Raw genomic sequence first — 19,467 nt, 5'->3', positions numbered from 1 at the left:
TTGGGGAAAAAAACGGAGGTTTATAAAGGGGAGTAATATACGAAAACCCTAGGCGCGCGGGGACTGTGAAAGGACGAAACTGTCCTTGTAATGAAATTTTTGATTGGATTGTACACCCGCCAAAAAAGAGTTGAGGGTATAATTAAAAACGGCGCCATTTAATTTGGTTTTTTCATTTTTGGAATTTGGGAATATTTTGGCAAATTCATTTTGTATTTTGCCGCTCTACTTGAAAACTAGGGTTTTCGTAGTTTTCATCAAGTTAGTTTAATATTTCTTCGAGCTATGTATACAGAGACGGATTTAGAATTTGAACGTTTTGTATGTTTGAGTTTGTAGTTCTTCCTATTTGATTTACTAGTGGTTCTATTTATAATCCTGAGATGACTGTATATATATTTCACATAAATGTGAAATTAAAGTAGGCGATAAAGTAGTTAGAAAGACGGAAATAAAGGTATCATTTTCAAAATTTTGCCTTAGACAAGATATGCCTTATTTACGAGATGGATAATCTGTTGATATGGACTTTAATCCATTAGAAGTACCTTCGCGAATGAATGTAGGATATATATTTGAATGTTCACTAGGGTTAGAAGTGAGTGTGCTAGACAGCATTATCGAATAGCACTTTTTGATGAGAGATATGAACAAGAAGCTCGAGAAAATTAGTATTTTTTAATTATATGAAGCTAGTAAGCAAACACTTAATCCATAGTTTGTTCTTATTATGTGAACTTTTTAATACATAAACATGGTTCGAACTTAAACTATTAGGTTTAGATAAACTCACAAGTTCACAATACATGTGTCCAATTCTATGTATAGGTTGCAATCTTTATGATATTTAGTGAAAGTAAAAAAGAAAATAAAATATATAGAAAAACTCTTTGATTTTCGATATTTAGCGCCCCTTGATGATAATAAGGTTGATGTGATCGTAAACTGAAATTTGATGATATTTATAGAGTGGATCTCATGAACTTTTTGGGTGGAAGGTTTTCGTAGAGGCAAACTGCTATGCGCTTAAATGATCTTTCATTATTACTATATTATGGTAAAATACCTAAAAATAAATCTAAACTTGATACTTATTATTGGATACATCCTTGAACTATCTATGGTTATTCGATAGTTGTTACCCCCTTAGACGATCTCATCCTATGAAAGTGTCATCCACTCGCCTGCCGGGTGGATTTTCCTATCCATGTGGCATTTTTGAAAAATAAAATATATTTTATACCTTTAAGTGTGTTACTTTTTTAGATAATCTTTCTCGGATAATATTTATAATAAAACTTGGCTAAACTACATTATTTAGGCTAATTTATTTATTTGGCTAAAAAAATAAAGTTTTAGTTATTGTTTTTTGAATTTGACCTAAAAATAAAGATTTATACAGTTGAAATAAATAGTCAAGACATCTAAGAAGATATAAAAATACATAGTTTGATTTTTATTATTTTGGCTATAATTTTTTATATAGCTCTAATTTATGGAGCTCTAAAAATATTTTTTTTACAGATATTATGAATAAAAATAAAAATATATAGTTCAAATAAATAGTCATTCTATCAAAAGAAGAAATAAAAAGAGTGTACAATTGCAAGTTCATTATTTTGGCTATACCTTTTTATTTGGTAAAAAATAATGGAGCTGTAGCCATTTTTTTACTGATTTGACTGGAAAATAAAAATACACAATTAAAATTTAGACATTATATCTAAAGAAAAAAATAATAAAAAATACACAACTAGTACTCCATTACTTTTTCTAAAAGTTTTCTATTTGGCTAAATTGATGGAGTTCCAACCAAACTTTTACAAATTTGGCCCGAAAAAAAACCCAGTTGGAACAAATAGACATTATATATATAAAAGAATAAAAGTTAGAGTAAAGTCCACATTATACGTTAAGATAAAGCAAGAAAAAATATATAGTTGTAACAAATAAATCATTATATAAGACTATATGACAATTAAAAGTTAAAAAATAACCTACTTGGAAGCTGATTTTTCAATATTTGTTCACTCCCATGCGCTTAAAAGATAGTGCACCCACATTCTTCGACATCAGCGTACAGGGAGGTAATGGATCTCGAACGGACAAGTTCGGGGGTAATCAAGTTTAGGATGATTTTTAGGTATTCCGCCTTATATTATTTTGTTTGAACTTTAAACTAACTTATACTTTGTTGCGGCTAAAGTAACACGCAAGTATATGCGGTCGTCAAGTAATAAAGTGACTAAAACTCGGATGTCGAACCCACGAGGACTTGTGATTAACTACTAATTAAATTAGACTATCTTAATTATCTGAACAAGAATTAAACCTAAAATCATATGACCCCAATCTAATTAAAATGAAAAGAAAATAAATAATGAACTTTGAACAAATGAAGAACAGTTTCTTATGTTATCAATGTGATGAAAACGATCTAGGGTTATGGGCTATCTAACATTCCTATTGTATTCTTTAATTGAATTGAATAACTAATTTATCTAGTTTATTGGTTAGCAAGGTTAATATTGCTCATAAAACTCTATCGAGTTCTTACTCGCCTATTCAAGCTAACATAACGCTTATATGTCTATGGAAATAGAACTAACAAGAACGCATTTATAATTCCCGTAAATCAACCAAGCAAGGCACTTAGGTATATGTCTATCCTAACCGCAAATCTGTTTCCCGATGCCCAAGTTCAAGAACTTGCTCTACTTAATTATGTGTGCAATCTATAATTCTCACGTTTGAGTTCAATTCTAGATTCGTATATAGTATTCAATTGGTGATCAATCAATTAAATAATTAAGCGCATGATTGAATAAATAAACCAATATGATAAATCAAGAAAGTAAAATCAATATCCGAATAACAATAGTCATGAAATAACCACAACCTTAGAACGTTAAATTTAGCCCCACATAGACATGGTAGCAAAACAACAAATCACACAAAGAAACATAAAAATTACTAAGTTTGGTGGAAGAAAAGATAAAACCAGGCCTTCACGGCGGCTCTGTGCGTGTGTTTTTCTCCCAAAAACGTCCTCCTCTCCTCAAAATAGGTTTAGGCTGGCTTTTATATGAGCTGGGGGCGTCTTGGGGTGGAAATAACCGAGTCCCGGGCGAAATAGAACATGTTCCCGTTTTGAGCGTCTAGGGCAGCGTGGGGCGCTGGTTCTGGCGCTCAACTTTTCAGCATTTTGTTTTGTACGCCACATGCAGCGCCCCACGCTGCCTTTGGTCCTCAAATGTGCACTTTTGCCTTTTCTTCTCATTTTCGCTCCAATTCGCGCACTTTCGTCCCAAATCGCATGTGAATGATTCTTACACATATAAATACCACAAATTAGTACAAATCATTATATTGTACATTCGAAATCTACGAGACATGAGTATAATGCGAGGCAATATACATCAAAATAAGCATATATTAAGCCGAATATCATACTTCCTCTGTCCCAAATTTATATGCACTCTTTTCTTTTTAGTTTGTCCTAAAAAATGTCACCTTTTTATATTTAGAAACAAGTTCACTTCAACATTTTTATTTTTCCCTTAATGAGATAATTTATGACCACACAAATATTTAAAATTTATTTTAAACAATAATTTTTTATTTTTTATTTTTTGGAGACAATGGGAGTACTTCTTAAATAGCGGAGGACCACATGTTGTGTTGCTGCCATGAAAAGTCTTTAATCTTGGCATTTGAAAAATGGAAATGATAATGAGTTTCACCATTTCACATTACTCTTCCAGTTATAAACTAAATAACTTTGTTCAATAATTTAAGTTTCACAGATCATTTTGGTCTGTGTAATTCGGTTTAAGTTCATCTATTCCATACAAAGTTAAAAATCGTAACGTACTTTCATTTCATTTGAAATCTCCAAAAAAGATAGGAGTTGGTGAGCTCAAAATGGAAATCGGTCACGACCCGAAATTCTTATCTTCGGACCATGATGACGCATAATATTTCACTTGCTAGGCAAGTCAACGTTAGAATAATATTATCCATTTTTAAAATATTTTTTTGAATTTATTAATAACAAAGAACAAATGCGGAAGTAAAGTCTGACATGTAGTGAATAATCCTTAAAAACAACGGTGTCTAAATACCATTCTAGAATTTGTGTCACAAGTGCACGAGCTTCTAGAATAATACAAATTAAGGTCCGAATAAAATAAAGTTGTCTAGAAACAAATACACAACTAAAGTAAAGTAGACGGGGACTTCAGAACTGCAAACGCCGTGCAGTTATACCTCAACTCTCCTCTGAGTAGCTGAAATCCGAGCAAGTCTATGGTACACCGCTGGGACCAACTCCGAAATCTGCACAAGAAGTACAAAGTGTAGTATTAGTACAACCGACCCCATGTACTGATAAGTGCTGAGCCTAACCTCGACGAAGTAGTGACGAGGCTAAGGCGGTTTACTTACATTAACCTGTACGCAATATTAGTAACAACAACAAATAATAGAAATAAATCAGGTAACTCATTTATAATAATTGAAGTCAATTCAACAGTCATAACCAATTATCATTTCCATCAATTCTGTTGCAGCGTGCAACCCGCTCTCACAATATATTCACATTCAATTATGCTGCAACGTGCAACCCGCTCTCCCAATATATTCCTTTTAATCAAGTTTGTCATATATTTATTTCAATCAAGTATATATAGACTTTTAAATAAGTCTGTTGTGGCGTGCAATCTGATCCCCCAATATTGACTTTTAAATAAGTCTATTGCGACGTGCAATCTGATCCCCCAATATTGACTTTTAAATAAGTCTATTGCGGCATGCAATCCGATCCCCCAAATATTGACTTTTAATAAGTGTGTTGCGGCGTACAACCCGATCCTCCAATATATACTTTTAATAAGTCTGTTGCGGCGTGCAACCCGATCCTCCAATATAGACTTTTTTAATAAGTCTGTTGCGGCGTGCAACCCGATCCTCCAATATGGACTTTTTAATAAGTCTATTGCGGCGTGCAACCTGATCCTCCAATATGTACTTTTTAATAAATATATTACGACGTACAACCCGATCCTCCAATATGAACTTTTTAATAAGTCTGTTGCGGCGTGTAACCCGTTTCCTCCAATATATTCATTTACCAATTCTTATAGAAGAAATTTTTCCAATAAATGCAATAATTAATATAAAATTATAAGACAACAAACGTACAATAATTATGAAACAAACAATGAAAAATAGCAAGTTATTATGAAAATCATAGAGAAAATAGGCAGTTTAATATTTAATATACTAAATGTCAAATAACAATTAAGACACATAATTCAAATAACATGTAACGATTAATGCAGGAATTCAAGAATTAATATTTGACAAAGAATAGGAGAGAAACAATTATTATAATAATTAATTCATGATTTAAAATGATTTATGATTTTCAAGTAATTATGTAAACAATTAATTTGACGACGTATAGACACTCGTCACCTCGCCTATACGTCGTTCACATGCATTTCACATAACTAATAATTTAAGGTTCTATTCCCTCAAGTCAAGGTTAACCACGCCACTTACCTCGCTTTGCAAATTCCAATTAATTACTCGACCACAACTTTTCCTTTGAAATTTGTCTCTAAAACCTTCAAATCTATTCACAAACAATTCGATATACTCAATACGAATCATAAGACTTAATTCCATGTGAATTTACTAATTTTTCGGGTAATAATCTGAAATTCATTTAAATATCTGACAGTGGGACCCACATATCAAATCCCAAAAAAAACTCACGAAATTCGAATACCCGTTCTGCTACGAGTTCAACCATATAAAAATTATCCAATTTCGATATCAAATGGACCTTCAAATCTTAAATTTTTATTTTTGGAAGATTTTATAAAAATCTGATTTTTCTCCCCTAAATTCACGAATTCATGATGTAAATGAGTATGGAATCATGAAATATAATCAATATAGGATGAGTAAAACTTACCCCCAAGAATCATACTCTTAATCACCCATGATTACCCAATCTCGAAATTGAAGATTAGGGGTTAGAGCCTTACCTCTTTGATGAAGAACTTGCGTGATTTTTTGTTGGATTTCAAGGCTTGAACAAGAATTTGATGAACAAAATAATTCATCTACTTCGAATAAGTGTGGATATTTACTCCGCATGTCCGACTGGGACTCTCAGGTAGCTGCCTCAATCGGCTGACCTCTCCATTGTATCCGAACTGAAGGATAACTCTTAAACCTCAACTGACGGACATGCCGGGCTAGAATAGCCACCGGCTCCTCCTCGTAAGTCAAATCTTTGTCCAATTGAACTGAGCTGAAGTCTAACACATGGGACGGATCACCATGATATTTTTGGAGCATGGATACATGGAATACCGGATGAACTGCTGATAAAGTAGATGGTAGTGCAAGCCTGTAGGCTACTTCACCCACCCTTTCAAGAATTTCAAAGGGTCCGATATACCTAGGGCTCAACTTGCCCTTCTTTCCGAATCTCATTACACCTTTCATAGGTGAAACTCGGAGCAATACTCTTTCTCCTGCCATGAATGCAACGTCACGAACCTTACGGTCAGCATAACTCTTTTGCTTAGACTGAGCTGTGTGAAGTCGATCCTGAATAATCTTGACCTTATCCAAGGCATCCCGTACCAATCAGTACTTAACAACCGAGCCTCTCCTGATTCAAACTAGCCAACTGGCGTACGACACTGTCTCCCGTATAATGCTTCATATAGAGCCATCTGAATGCTCGACTGGTAGCTGTTATTATAGGCAAACTCCGCAAGTGGCAAGAACTGATCCCAAGAACCTCCAAAGTCTATAACACAAGCGCAGAGCATATCTTCCAATATCTGAATAGTGCGTTCTGACTGTCCGTCTGTCTGTGGATGAAATGTTGTACTCAACTCAACTCGCGTGCCTAACTCATGCTGTACATCCCTCCAGAAGTGCGAGGTGAATTATGTACCTCGATCAGAAATGATAGACATAGACACACCGTGAAGACGGACAATCTCGCGGATGTAGGGTAGGTGACAACCAATATTAAAAAGTGTACATGCATGTTTCCAAATTCCTGCAAACATGTTGGCGGCTGGGGTCAACACACCTTTAATGAGAATCTAATCAACTCTCGATTCCCATTTATTTAATTAGTCTTAATTTATTTGGCACTTCATATTTATTTAGCGTAGAAAATGACAAAAACATATTAGAATAGTTAAAATACCTTATTTTAATGGAGTAGTATTTTTTTAGAAAGTATAGCCCGCAATGTTTGATGTGAAGAAAATTATATCTATGGTTCATAATTAGCGTGATCTTTCTTGTAAGTGTATGAATCCATATATTTCACTTTGTAAAGTCTTATATGATGTTCTTTTTCTTGTTTCATTTATGAGAATAAATTTCTATAAATTGGTTGCATGGAAAAATTTATAGCTAGCGTTGTATTAATTGGGATGTTGAACGATGTATTTCCTTTGAGTTTTATTACAATAACAATAACATACTAAGTGAATTTTTACAAGTGGGGTTTGAGGAAGATAAAATGTACACAAATTTTACCCCTACCTTGTGGAGATAGAGAGATTGTTTAGGATAGACTTCCAACGGAGAGAAAGCGATTCCAAAACAGGTTTGAAGATTTCCTTTGAGTTTCATTGTCATGCAATATTTCTGTACATCTATATTGTTATTCTAAGAAAGGGAAAGTTGGTGTTGCACGAGGTTGATTTAATAAAATTCTTGTTCTTGAAAGAAATGACATGTAGTACATGATCCTTTCTTCTTCCTTTTTTCCCCCCTGATTATGAACGTATTGAAAATGGTATTTTATTCAAAAGGTTGAAATATACTAGGTAAAATGGAGGGTAATGTAAATCTAATGATTGAGAATACAAATTTAAAACTTTGTTCAGTTCCTCAGATATCTTTTTATCTAAAGTGAAAAGAAAAAAGAAAAAAAAAGAAGAAAGGCATTTATTAAAGTAAAAGAAAAAAGGAAAGGTATCTACTAAAGTGTCAACCCTGTGGTACTTGAAATGAACAAAGCAGAAAAGAACAAAATAAACTAAATATATTAGGATATTAAATTTTTTCCATAATGTAATATCTTGTAGTCGTTAATTTCTTCAATAAAGATAATTATTTGTCCACCCACCCACCCTCGTTAATTTCTTCAATAAAGATGATTATTTGCCCACCCACACCCACACCCACCGCCCTTTTTCCACATCTTGTGTAATGTTTATTCAGGCAATTTGCAGCGAGTTCAGTGCAAAGTTATACACCAGCTATATTATTTATAGAGTAAATTTTATGAATGATCATTTAATTTTTTGTTCATTACCCTAAAATTACTTTTTTTATTATGTAAAAGTCATTTAAGTTTGTGTTTATTACCCAAAAGTCATTTTTCTTTCTTTTGTCACACAAAAGTTATTCTACTATGCTCTAGTTATCACAATAGTCACTTTGACCAATTTTTTATAAAACTTCACTTGAAAAGTCTATTATGTCCTTGACATTATAAATCTCCCATTTATGTAATACCTTTTATATTATATATTGTATAGTATATTTTTATCTAGGTATTTTACTTATAATTAAAATAACTTAAGTATTAATATTATTAAATTTGTTAGTAACATTCTGTGAATAAATCTCAAGTCAACATTCTTAACATACCTAATGAAATATTTTTAACAAAAATTAATTAAAGCTCACAGATTTATCAGTCAAGCCATATTCGTTAATCAAATAAATAAAATACCCACATTTTTCGCACTGACACATCAAATTAATACTTTAAAAAAAATATATTAACAGATAAAAGCTTTAAAAGACTTAATATTAAACACAAATATCTTTGATATTTTTTTGAAAGTTTTAATGAATATAAAAAACTATCATTTGTTAACTAACTTTGTTTTTATTATTTCAAATAAATATTTTTTGTCATTTTTATGCTTCAATATATGTTCATGTTTGAATATGATTAAACAAATTGAGTGCCATGACAAAATTAAATGTACGAATATATTATAAAATAATATAAAGTTATTTTAACCATAAGTAAAATATCTAGGTAAAAATATATTATATAATATATAATATACATAAGGTGTTACATAATGGGAGGATTTATAATGCCAAGGGCAAAATGAATTTTTCATGTGAAAGTTTTATAAATTCTGGTCAAAGTGACTATTGTGATAACTAAAGCATAATAAAATAATTTTTGTGTAACATAAGAAAGAAAAATAATTTTTGGGTAATGAACACAAGGTTGGGTGACTTTTACGTAACCAAAAAAAGAAAAAGTGACTTTAGGGTAATGAACACAAAATTGAAAGACCACTTATGAAATTTACTCATTATTTATATGATCAAATAATTGTAAAAAAAAATAAAAGAATTCAAAAAAATGTGGTACTCTTGCATGAAAATCCAAGGCATCGATAAGGAGTAAGGAATGATAAGGAGCAATGTTACGTGTAGTTTTTATGTGCTCCATTAATTATGACGAGTAGAAAAAGCAACTCACTTTTTGGTTCGATTTTTGTCAAATGCAAAGATAGGAAGACCAAGATTGGGGATGGGACCATTGCGCGGATTTTTCAAAATACTATCGTATTTGTGTCCGATCTTTCATAATTATATTACGTTCGAAGGATTTAACATGCATCCAACAATATTTTTGAATAATCTGGATAATATATGATGGGACCCTAAATGTCGTTGACGGTCGAAATCCCTTCACTTTTAATCGACTAGATTTTTGAAGTCGAATTTTACCTATATATATGATAGGTTTACTCACTTAAAATTTTAGCTAGTCCGGCTAGTGAGTTTTGAATATCAGAGGTACGTATCAGACAAAATTTGATATGTTTTAATAAGGGGGTGGAGTGGACTGAATTAGCCCAAGTATCTCATTGCTTAACCACACCATTTCTGAGATTAGTTTTTTATCCTAAACACCTTCAATTTATTCGCCAGAAATCACGAGGACACATAACAATAGGATTATCCAATCCTTGCAAATATTAAAAAAATTGAATTTACACATCGTCCGACAAGGCGAAAAATAATGATTATTTTAAAAATAGAATAATTGTTTGGTTTCTTCTTTTATTCTGTCATTCCAAATATTAAATATTTCAGTATAGGGTGACATCCTCCTTTCTGTAATGAGTATCAGCTTATCTGTCCGTTTATCGTTTTCCTATGAAATATTTCAGGTATAATTATTCATTCTTTTAAAAAGAAAATATAAAGCCAATCGAGTCGTAGAGTCATTCATTTTGTTCAAAAAGAATAAAAAAAGTTTTTCTTAATCAACATAGGAATTGTGGTAGTAATAAGCTTCTATTGAAATTCAGAAATGAAAATTCTGGAATGGTGAAGCAGCAACCTTAAAATCTTGGAGCATATTGATAGAAACTGTAGTTAATTAGCCTTAGCTTGGAGCATAACCTTAGCCTCTACAAATCTCCACAGATTAAATGGAGGTCATATAAATGATAAAAAATGGTCACTTGCCTTAAAATACTATTATTATTACATGCAGGTCATTGATGGCCAGGCTTAAGCATAACTAACGGGCACGGGCGGAGCTATCATGGTAGACATGGGTTCGGCCGAACTGAGTAGTTTTTGTTCAAACTATGTATTTGTCTTAAGAAATTCATTAAATATAAACAAATTATTAATTTAGAACTCAATAACTTAAACAGACTAATATCCCGAACAGGGGCGGAGCTACAGTAGTGGGTGCAGGTTCGGGCGAACCCAATGATATTTTTCGGAACCCTATAATTGTATTGAAATATTTACTAAATCTATATAAATATATACTGCCGAACCCAGTAACAAAAGGAGTCTTGATTCAATGGTAAGGGTTGTGAGTTCGCTTAGAAAGATGGAGGTTCAATTCTCGCTGAAAACAGTTTTTTAAAATTTAGAACTCACACACTTCGAATTCTAGCTCCGCCTCTGATCCCGAACGCATAAACTTCAAATTTTGGCTCCGCCTCTGCCAACGGGAGCAGAATCAGGTGGCAGATCTTCTAGCAAAAGAAAGCGGGGGAAGATTAAGCTTTTTGATAGACACATCTTTTTGGTAGTTCCTAATGTGTTTGCTAATGAAGTTGTATGGGCAGACATCTAGGAAGTAGGAGCAATAATCCTGTTGTTAGTATATATATGTATATATAACCAAAACAAAACTTGAAATCTTGAAGCACAAGAAGTTTTAACACCAGAGATTGTAAAAGGATAAATATTTAAAAATTACGATGGGACTCAAGGTTACTTTTTTTAATTTCAATATAATCATGGTGTACGAAAAACCTTACACAACTAACTCAACAAAATACTTCCCACCAACATGTACCAAATAACTTACGATTACTTTGTTAGTTACCATACCAAGTAACCAATTAACTTTTTGGGTAGATTTGTCAAATGCAAAGAAAAGAGAGACATGTGAGAGAGTGGGTTTTGGACTTGGGGTAATAAGTAAGATGTGACTTGTGAGACCTAAAGTTTCACATGAAGTGATTGCTTAATTAAGGTATATGGTGGCATTGGAAATGCAGCCCTATATGTCATACCTTAACTATATCATTTCCAGATAAGGTTCTATCCTTAATGTCCATCATTTGCCAGAAAATTCACAAGAAAACATAAACAAAGGATTAGTCCCATTGGTGTTATCACCTAAACTTATTAATGAAGAAAAGGATTAGAGTAAGAGCAATCCGCCGAATGACAGATATGACCATTCTTTTAAAGAAAGGAAAAAAACCCGGAGAAGTGACATACATGTGAATAGATAAAGAGAAAACAAGAAGAGAGAAAGGTTCTTGTATTTGAACCATACACCATTTGATGGGCAGTGTTAAGTTCCATTCGTTGCACTACAACCTTAGACAAATTATGCTGGAATTAGTTATGCTGATATTGATTATCCTGATATTATTTCTTATTGACTGTTTGGTATGTAGTATTAATCTGTCAAATTACTGTTTTATCCTAGGATTATTATTTCACCTTCTGGCACGTATAAGTTATCCCAATAATATTTTTAATCGTGTGATAGCTTATCCCATGATTAATAACCAAATAAGGAATAAAACGATACTAAATTTTTATCCCGAGATAATTACTTTTGTTTAAACAAGAATTAGATCCAGGATTTTAAATTAGTCAGTGAAGATTTTAATATTAGATTGCAGACTATACAATATCCACAAGAGTGTCACTAAGGACATTTACATTACCAAGTCTAGCCAAATTACTACTACATAATAAGACACTTGCATTATTATTCTTTAGTATCTTTTTTGCTAACTATATAATATGTTTATTTTGAAGGTAATAGGTATACCTGCAATGGCTACAAATATTCCCTTTACCGGAATTAGCCCAAGTATCTAATTCATTAACCACATTTTTTTCACATAGCTTTTATCCTAAACTCCTTCACTTCATTTGCCAAAGTGATGATAAACCAGATTTTGGGAAGATGCATGGTTGGGTCACACCCAACTAGGGGTTATACGCACACCGCAGATCAAGGATTTGAATTCTATGGGTTCGAACTCATTATATTGTTAAAGTTATGGGTCTATATATGTTGTTTGTTCTTATTTTAGATAATTTTTATACATAACTCTATTCTCCGTGTCAAAAATACTAGGTTCAGATGAACCCGATAGGCGTAGGCACCTTGTTTGAAGCGGTGTCACGTGACACCGCTTCGCCAATTTTTTTTCATAATCTATATACATAACAACAATAAAAAATCCAGCTTAATCCCGTAAGTGGAATCTGGGGAGGTTAGTGTGTACACAACATTACCCCTACCATATAAAGACATAGAAGTTGTTTACGATAGGCATAATCTATATTTATAAATAATTCATAAAATTAAAATATTGGATAAATATAAGAAATGACATCGCTTGCCATTACAGTAATTTGTTCATTTGTTTATTTCTTCAAATATTGACACCGCTTACGAAAATTGTTGCTTACACCACTGATGAACCCACCACCGCTACGCTTGATCCGCCCTGAGCGCACCTATCCTTGATATTGTTATCTATAATAATCTTTACATGGAATTGTAGAGGGCTAATTAAAGCCTCCTACAAACCAATGGTCAGAGATATTGTTAATGAGTGTAGACCTAATATACATGTCTTTTTGGAAACTAACTATGTTCCATTTATATCATGTGAAAACTTCTTTAATGGAATCGGTTTTAGGAGATCTAATTTTGAAAATCCAAATGGTAGAGTAGGTGGAATTTGGATTCGATAGGATACAAACATAATTACTGCTACTCTAAGATCCTCTAATTACCAAGTTGTTCATATAAATATATACAAAATCCAAACTTTCGAGAATGGAACCCGATAAATAGAAAAAATTTAATGGATTTTTGTATGTATGTAGGTGTGCCAGAAAAAAAGAAGCTTCTTTTATTAAACAAATAGCCGGCCAGATTCAGTTTTACTTTTTCTAGCATGTATATATAAATTATACATTGATTGTACATAGTTATATATATATATATATATATATATATATATATATATTAGAGAGAGATATTATCCGCCGGCTATTTATAGTATAAGAGATTACGTAAGCGGCTATTTGGGTTAATACTTCAAGAAAAAGATTGCATGTACTTGGCATGGGTGGATTTAGCTAATGTTACGGGTTCATATAAACTCAATATTAAAATATTTATTAAATATTTATAAATTTTTGAATGAATTATTGATAATTCGTCAGCTCATAAATATAAAATAATATACTCCGAACCACATTTTTTGAATCACATTTCTTAAGTGAACCAAAGTCCATCCGAATTGATCTTGTATAATATCTTTGTGTTACTAAAGGCCAATTGTAGGCCACTATTGATACTTGGATTCAACAAAATGATGTCTTCTGCCCTTAGTGAAATTAAACTTGAAAGAAAATTTCAAGGAAATTAAAATTGTATTTGGTCAAAACATATAGCAAATATTTTATGAATTTTTTTGTAAACTGAAATCGGCACTTCAGTTGAAAAATAATTTCATATTAATATATAAATATTTTATAAGTTCAAGTTCAAATAATATTTCACTCTAAACCTGAGATTTCATAGGAGCAAATATATGCAATCCCTCAAACTTTTGAGCAACATACGTTAGAGAGTTACATTTACACACTATGAAAATTGGAGAGAAGTAATTATAATAATGTTAAAAACCTCAAATAAATGGTAGAAGGTAACACCATTTCATAATTAATGAAACTTTCCACATAAGTTATTTATAATTACTTACATATAACCCCATAATATTTCTGATTATTTTATTGACGAGATTTTCAATAAGGCTAATATGTCAAGATGTGCAAGCAGGTCGTCGAGGAGGTAGTTGTTGATGTGGTGTTCTCTGTTACAATTCAAATGCAATATTCGTTACATTTCCAATTTTACATACTTAGTAGCAAATATATTACTATATATAATTATTGCTAATAGAATAAGAAAATATTTTCTCTAGAATGTTAGAGCAATTACCTGTAACTTTGGGCTCAATGTCTCTATAGCTACTGTTGAATTTTGACTAACTCCTACACCTTGCTGTTATCGTGTATAATTGAAAGTATGAAAAATCCATGTTAGGCAATCAATATTCTCAAGAAAATCACCAATATTAAAATCAACGGTACAAGGATAAGCTCTTAGGGGTCGTTCGATAGGGAACAAATTATTGAGGGATTATAATGATAAGATTCTAATACGAAGATTAAATATTGACGGAATTATTTAGTAAATATATTTTTATTGAAAGATGTTTGATTCATTGGACTAAAAAAAAGGATAATGAAGTACAATATAAACATGTGTTTGGTATATACTAGATAAGTTGAGATAAACTTTTAATTCTAATTTTAACCTTGGATTGTTTAAAAGACTTTGGGGGAAGAGCCTCCAAGAAGGACCTCTTTGTCATTTTAGTGTTTATCCCGGAGTTAATTATAGGATTATTATCGCACCCTCAATGTAAAATAAAATAACATTCAATTGTGGGATTAATTAATCTTGGAATTGGCAATCCCAGATTTAAAATTCAATCAAACGCTGAATAAAATAATTTCGCATCTAATTCGGGATTATTATCCCTTATCCACATGCCAAACGGCCCCTTAAGGATTAGGCATGAGCTAAAACCCCTTCGCATTGAGTGTTTACATAAAATTGAAAAATGCATGACATATATTTGAGCATACACTTTTTCACTCTTAATCATGGTTAATTAGCATATATTATCACCTCATCAATTTATTTTAACTATGATAAATTACTAAATTTTGTGGTAATACCAGGTGTAGATAAGTTTTTACCCCTCTTTAGACTCCCTCGATCCAAAACATCCATTTTCGTTTTGAATTTAACTTATATATATTGACAGTATAAATATTTTATTTTTCTTACCGAATCAATGTACGTAATTGTTATAACAAGTTATTTGGTTTATTTTTTTTAATAAACTCGTTCTCCTTATTGTATATGGCAGTATAATTATAAGATGTATGAGATTGAAGCTAATATATTACCTTGCACAAGGCCCAGTCTGCGGAATCAAAAAATGCACGTTTATGGTCCTACACGCAAAACATAACATTATAAATAACTTATACTGACGGCGTAAAATTCTTATACTGACGACGTATATAACTTAATCTCTCTAAAAAAAACTCGCCTTTGAAATCAAAGGCTTTTTCTTTGGCATAAGTTCTCCATATCTTTTACCTGAAGCAACAGCCTATAAGAATTCACAAATAAACAGATCAGGCTTGGTTGAAATCATTAAAGCTCATTAAATTTATGAATCAAAACCAAATGTTTTTATGCCGACAGATTTTAAGTAATAATGTGCTAAAATTATATACTCTGAGCTATGAGTGGCTGAAATATACACAAAATATTCACTTATGTTTAGGGCCACATATTGTAGACCCATGCCACATGTGCCCATTGACCCCAAAACATACACTATTATTTATGGCATTTTTATTCAAATTTTCTCATGATATTTTCTTGGACCACATCAAGAAAAATACAAAGAAAATCATGTGGGAATCAGGAATAAATCTAATGTTATCTTGCATGCTATAACCTATAGATGCATATATATGGTTCACAACCTCGGAAATTATATAGGTGGTCTACGTCACATCATATCCGGTGGCGGAGCTGGAAGGGGATTCAACCCAACCCTCTTCGTCGAAAATTACAATATATATATATGGGGTGTGGGGTGTATCCATGTGTTTATTTTTCTTATTTTTTGAATTTCGTTGGTGAAAATCCTACTTCCGCTACTGATCACACCCCTTGAGGTTACGACCCTTCTCCGGACTCTGCTTTGTGCACCACATTACCTTCTTTTCTCTCCACAATTGTCTCCCAATGTACTCATAAACTTAATTAAAAAAACACACACAGAAAAAGAATCTCATAATCAATAACACAAAATTCAAACTAGAAGAAGCTTAGTATTCCTACATCAAACCTATATATGAAGATATAATCCATTATTTTCTTATGATCAAAGTTTAACATTGCGAAAGAAGATGATTATTTACATGTAAGAAAAACTATTCTATATCTTATTTAACTTATGTAATGGTGTTTAATTTAAAGGTAAAAACAAATAAGGATTTAAGTTGTATGCACTAACAAATTAAAGAATTATAATTTAACCGACTACATCAAAATATTACTATCGTTAAACTTACTATGTTAAGTTGTTATGAAGAGTTACCTTTCTTTATATAGGTTAATTTAAACGGATACTATAAAAAATTATACACTATTAATACACATAACTTACAGTCGAAAAAATAAAACTAATTACATACATTTTTCCAATTATACTTGAAGATAAAAGAGAATGAAATGTTTGGAATTAAACAAGAGATAAGATTACCAAAAAGGCAAAAGAGGTGTGCAGAAAAGCAACCTTCAATTCACAAATTTCACATGCTATTGGTGGTAGTTAAAGCTACTTATCTATTACGTGAAGTTTTGTCCAACAAGTAACTTAATCAATTAAATGTATTTTGAAAAAAGAAAAAAAAAGTTTAACTTAATAAGCAGATTTTTTTTCTTCTTTTTTTTGCACTTTCAGGTTATTTAAAAGCCAATTACGGATAATTGTATGCATTCAGTGTGGATTGATATTTCGAAAAATATACAAGTAACGTGATACAACTTGTTAGCATAAATATATAACAAAATCCATTTTGATAACAAAAAATTTAGCAAAATAGCGTTTGGTTAGACAAGTTCGTGCCCGTTTGGACATAATTTTTTTTTTTTTTACTTTTTCCCGAAAATATATATATATTTTTCGAAATCAGTATTTGGCCATAAAATTTTCAATTTTCACTTAAAGATGAATTTTGGAATTTTTCGAAAATTTGAAAAACTCCAAAAAGCTGTTTTTCAAAAATTTCACTCAAATCATTCACAAAACTTCAAAAACAACCAATAATAAGTAGGCGTTTGGACATAAGAATTGTAAAACTCGAAAAAATTGTGAATTTTTTTTCAAGTGAAAATGGTATTTGAAATTTAGAGTTGTGTTTGGACATAAATTTCAGTTTGGGTTGTTTTTGAAGTTTTGTGAGTGATTTGAGTGAATTTTCAAAATGCATTTTCAAGTGAAAATTGAAAATTTTATGAACAAACGCTGATTTCGAAAAAAAAGCGAAATTTTTTTTGGAAAAATCTTCAACCAAATTGTATGTCCAAACGGGCACTAATATTTATGTCCAAACACAACTCTAATTTTCAAATACTATTTTCACTTGAATTTTTTTTTCCACTTTTTTTTTCTTAATTTTACAATTCTTATGTTCAAACGCGCACGAAGTAGTTTTTCACTTGAAACAACAAAAGTTCAAATAAAATTGACGGAAAGGAGAAATAGCTCTTTTTCCAGCATATAAGCAGACTCACAATGATTTTTCATCCCTTACACGATGCGAATTCGAATAGTTGACCAAAGCGGAGACCAAATACCAAATGTGAAACAAAAAAATAAAATAACCGGAAAGAAAAAAATCTCCTTTTGTGGAGAAAACAAAGACAAAAATGTAAAAGAAATACTTACAGATTATACAATAATAAACCCATTATTATATCATAAGGTGTGGTCTCGGGAGGGTAGTATATATACAAACCTTACCCTATTTAGAAAGGTAAAAAGATTGTTTCAAATAGACACTCGACTCAAGGAAATACGAACAGAATATAAGAGGAAAATAGAAGAAGATAAATTAAATACAAGAACCAACTTCTAGTATTATAATTTGTGTTAAAACTGAGAAAGAGTACCTCATGATTTTGAGAGCAGACAGAAAACTCTTCACTTCTATTAGAATCTGTCATCTCTATATTATAGAAGCAAACAAAGGCAAGCAAAATTTATATAGAAAGAGAAAGTGGGAAATGGGGAAAAGGTTGTTGTTAGGAGAAAAAAGGGTGGTTGAGTATATGAGTATAAGACAATAACTGTAATATCGCTACTTTATTTTAACCTACACGTATTAAAGACATTCAATAGAAGATATATCATAGAGTAGGTAATTATCCATATTTGTGCAGGTATCACGAAATAGCTGTGGCGGATTCAGGAATTTTAATGAGAAGATTAAAAATATACAACAAAGGTAAATCTAGTATTCGAACCTAAAGCAATTCTTTGAACCATCTCTGTCATTATACTGAAAAAATTCAAAAATTTATTTTTATCTTATTTGCACAGTATAATTTTTTGAGAATGGAATTTAATTAAACTTCCTTCATTTACGAGTAGTTTTGCCACTATCTGATAGAGTACGCGTGCACAAACTGATCCAAATATCACCATTGTAAGAAAAGAAAAAGATATTACAAAGAATATGAAAAAATTAAAAAGAGGGTTGACTACGTATAGGTACATAGAAAGTAGGAAAAACTACACAATATAATCACTCTAAAAAATAATAGTCGATAATATATATTTGACTAGCGAATATAATTATTTTTGGCCGACCGGCCAAATGTGTTTCTTGCCCTAGAAAGAATAGGAGTTGGGCTGTTACCACATCAACATCAATTGGACTCTTTAGGCTTAGCCCGACCAATAGGCCCAATAGACATACACTATAGCTTCCATAAGTCCTAATTATGCATTTCGGCGCTGCAAAAAATTGTAGTAATTTAATTAGTATAAATTAAAAGGTGTGTATATAAAAAGTAAGTTATCAATATTTATTTAACTAAAATATTTTCATTCATTTATTGTTTCTTCACAAAAGTTGGGAGTAGAAATACTAAAAACCTTTTTTAAAATCTTTTTTGTTTGTAATAAAAATGTACAGACTTCA

General features: G+C 31.5%; 1 protein-coding gene across 3 annotated transcripts; it reads right to left on the bottom strand.

Moving 5' to 3' along the window:
• Positions 1-10,420: 10,420 nt before the first annotated feature.
• On the bottom strand, positions 10,421-18,618 carry LOC104087601 (uncharacterized). Of its 3 annotated transcripts, none has more exons than XM_009592124.4 (5): positions 18,434-18,605; positions 15,792-15,854; positions 15,646-15,693; positions 14,606-14,668; positions 10,421-13,172 (listed from the first exon to the last, which is right to left on the bottom strand). In XM_009592124.4, exons 1-5 carry the CDS (start codon positions 18,485-18,487, stop codon positions 13,056-13,058), a joined length of 345 nt encoding a protein of 114 aa, XP_009590419.1. In that variant the 5' UTR covers positions 18,488-18,605; the 3' UTR covers positions 10,421-13,055. The 3 variants fall into 3 exon arrangements, with proteins under 3 accessions (XP_009590419.1, XP_070047989.1, XP_009590420.1); XM_009592125.4 differs by lacking the exon at positions 10,421-13,172 and adding an exon at positions 14,301-14,477 and having other exon boundaries at positions 18,434-18,591; XM_070191888.1 differs by lacking the exon at positions 15,792-15,854 and having other exon boundaries at positions 18,434-18,618.
• Positions 18,619-19,467: the final 849 nt, after the last annotated feature.

This window comes from Nicotiana tomentosiformis, chromosome 12 (assembly GCF_000390325.3).
Source record: "Nicotiana tomentosiformis chromosome 12, ASM39032v3, whole genome shotgun sequence".
In the NCBI taxonomy this organism is placed as follows: domain Eukaryota; kingdom Viridiplantae; phylum Streptophyta; class Magnoliopsida; order Solanales; family Solanaceae; genus Nicotiana; species Nicotiana tomentosiformis.
The sequence above is the reverse complement of the archived record's forward strand: the minus strand, read 5'-3'. Positions and strand labels throughout refer to the sequence as shown.

What these genes read in the sequence shown, in the direction of transcription:
- LOC104087601 (XM_009592124.4), bottom strand. Translation starts at nt 18,487, where the DNA reads ATGACAGATTCTAATAGAAGTGAAGAGTTTTCTGTCTGCTCTCAAAAT. An exon ending in CAGACTGGGCCTTGTGCAAG is followed by an intron (nt 14,669 to 15,645) that starts GTAATATATTAG and finishes ACACGATAACAG; the next exon opens with CAAGGTGTAGGAGTTAGTCA. An exon ending in CATTGAGCCCAAAGTTACAG is followed by an intron (nt 13,173 to 14,605) that starts GTAATTGCTCTA and finishes ATTGGTTTGTAG; the next exon opens with GAGGCTTTAATTAGCCCTCT.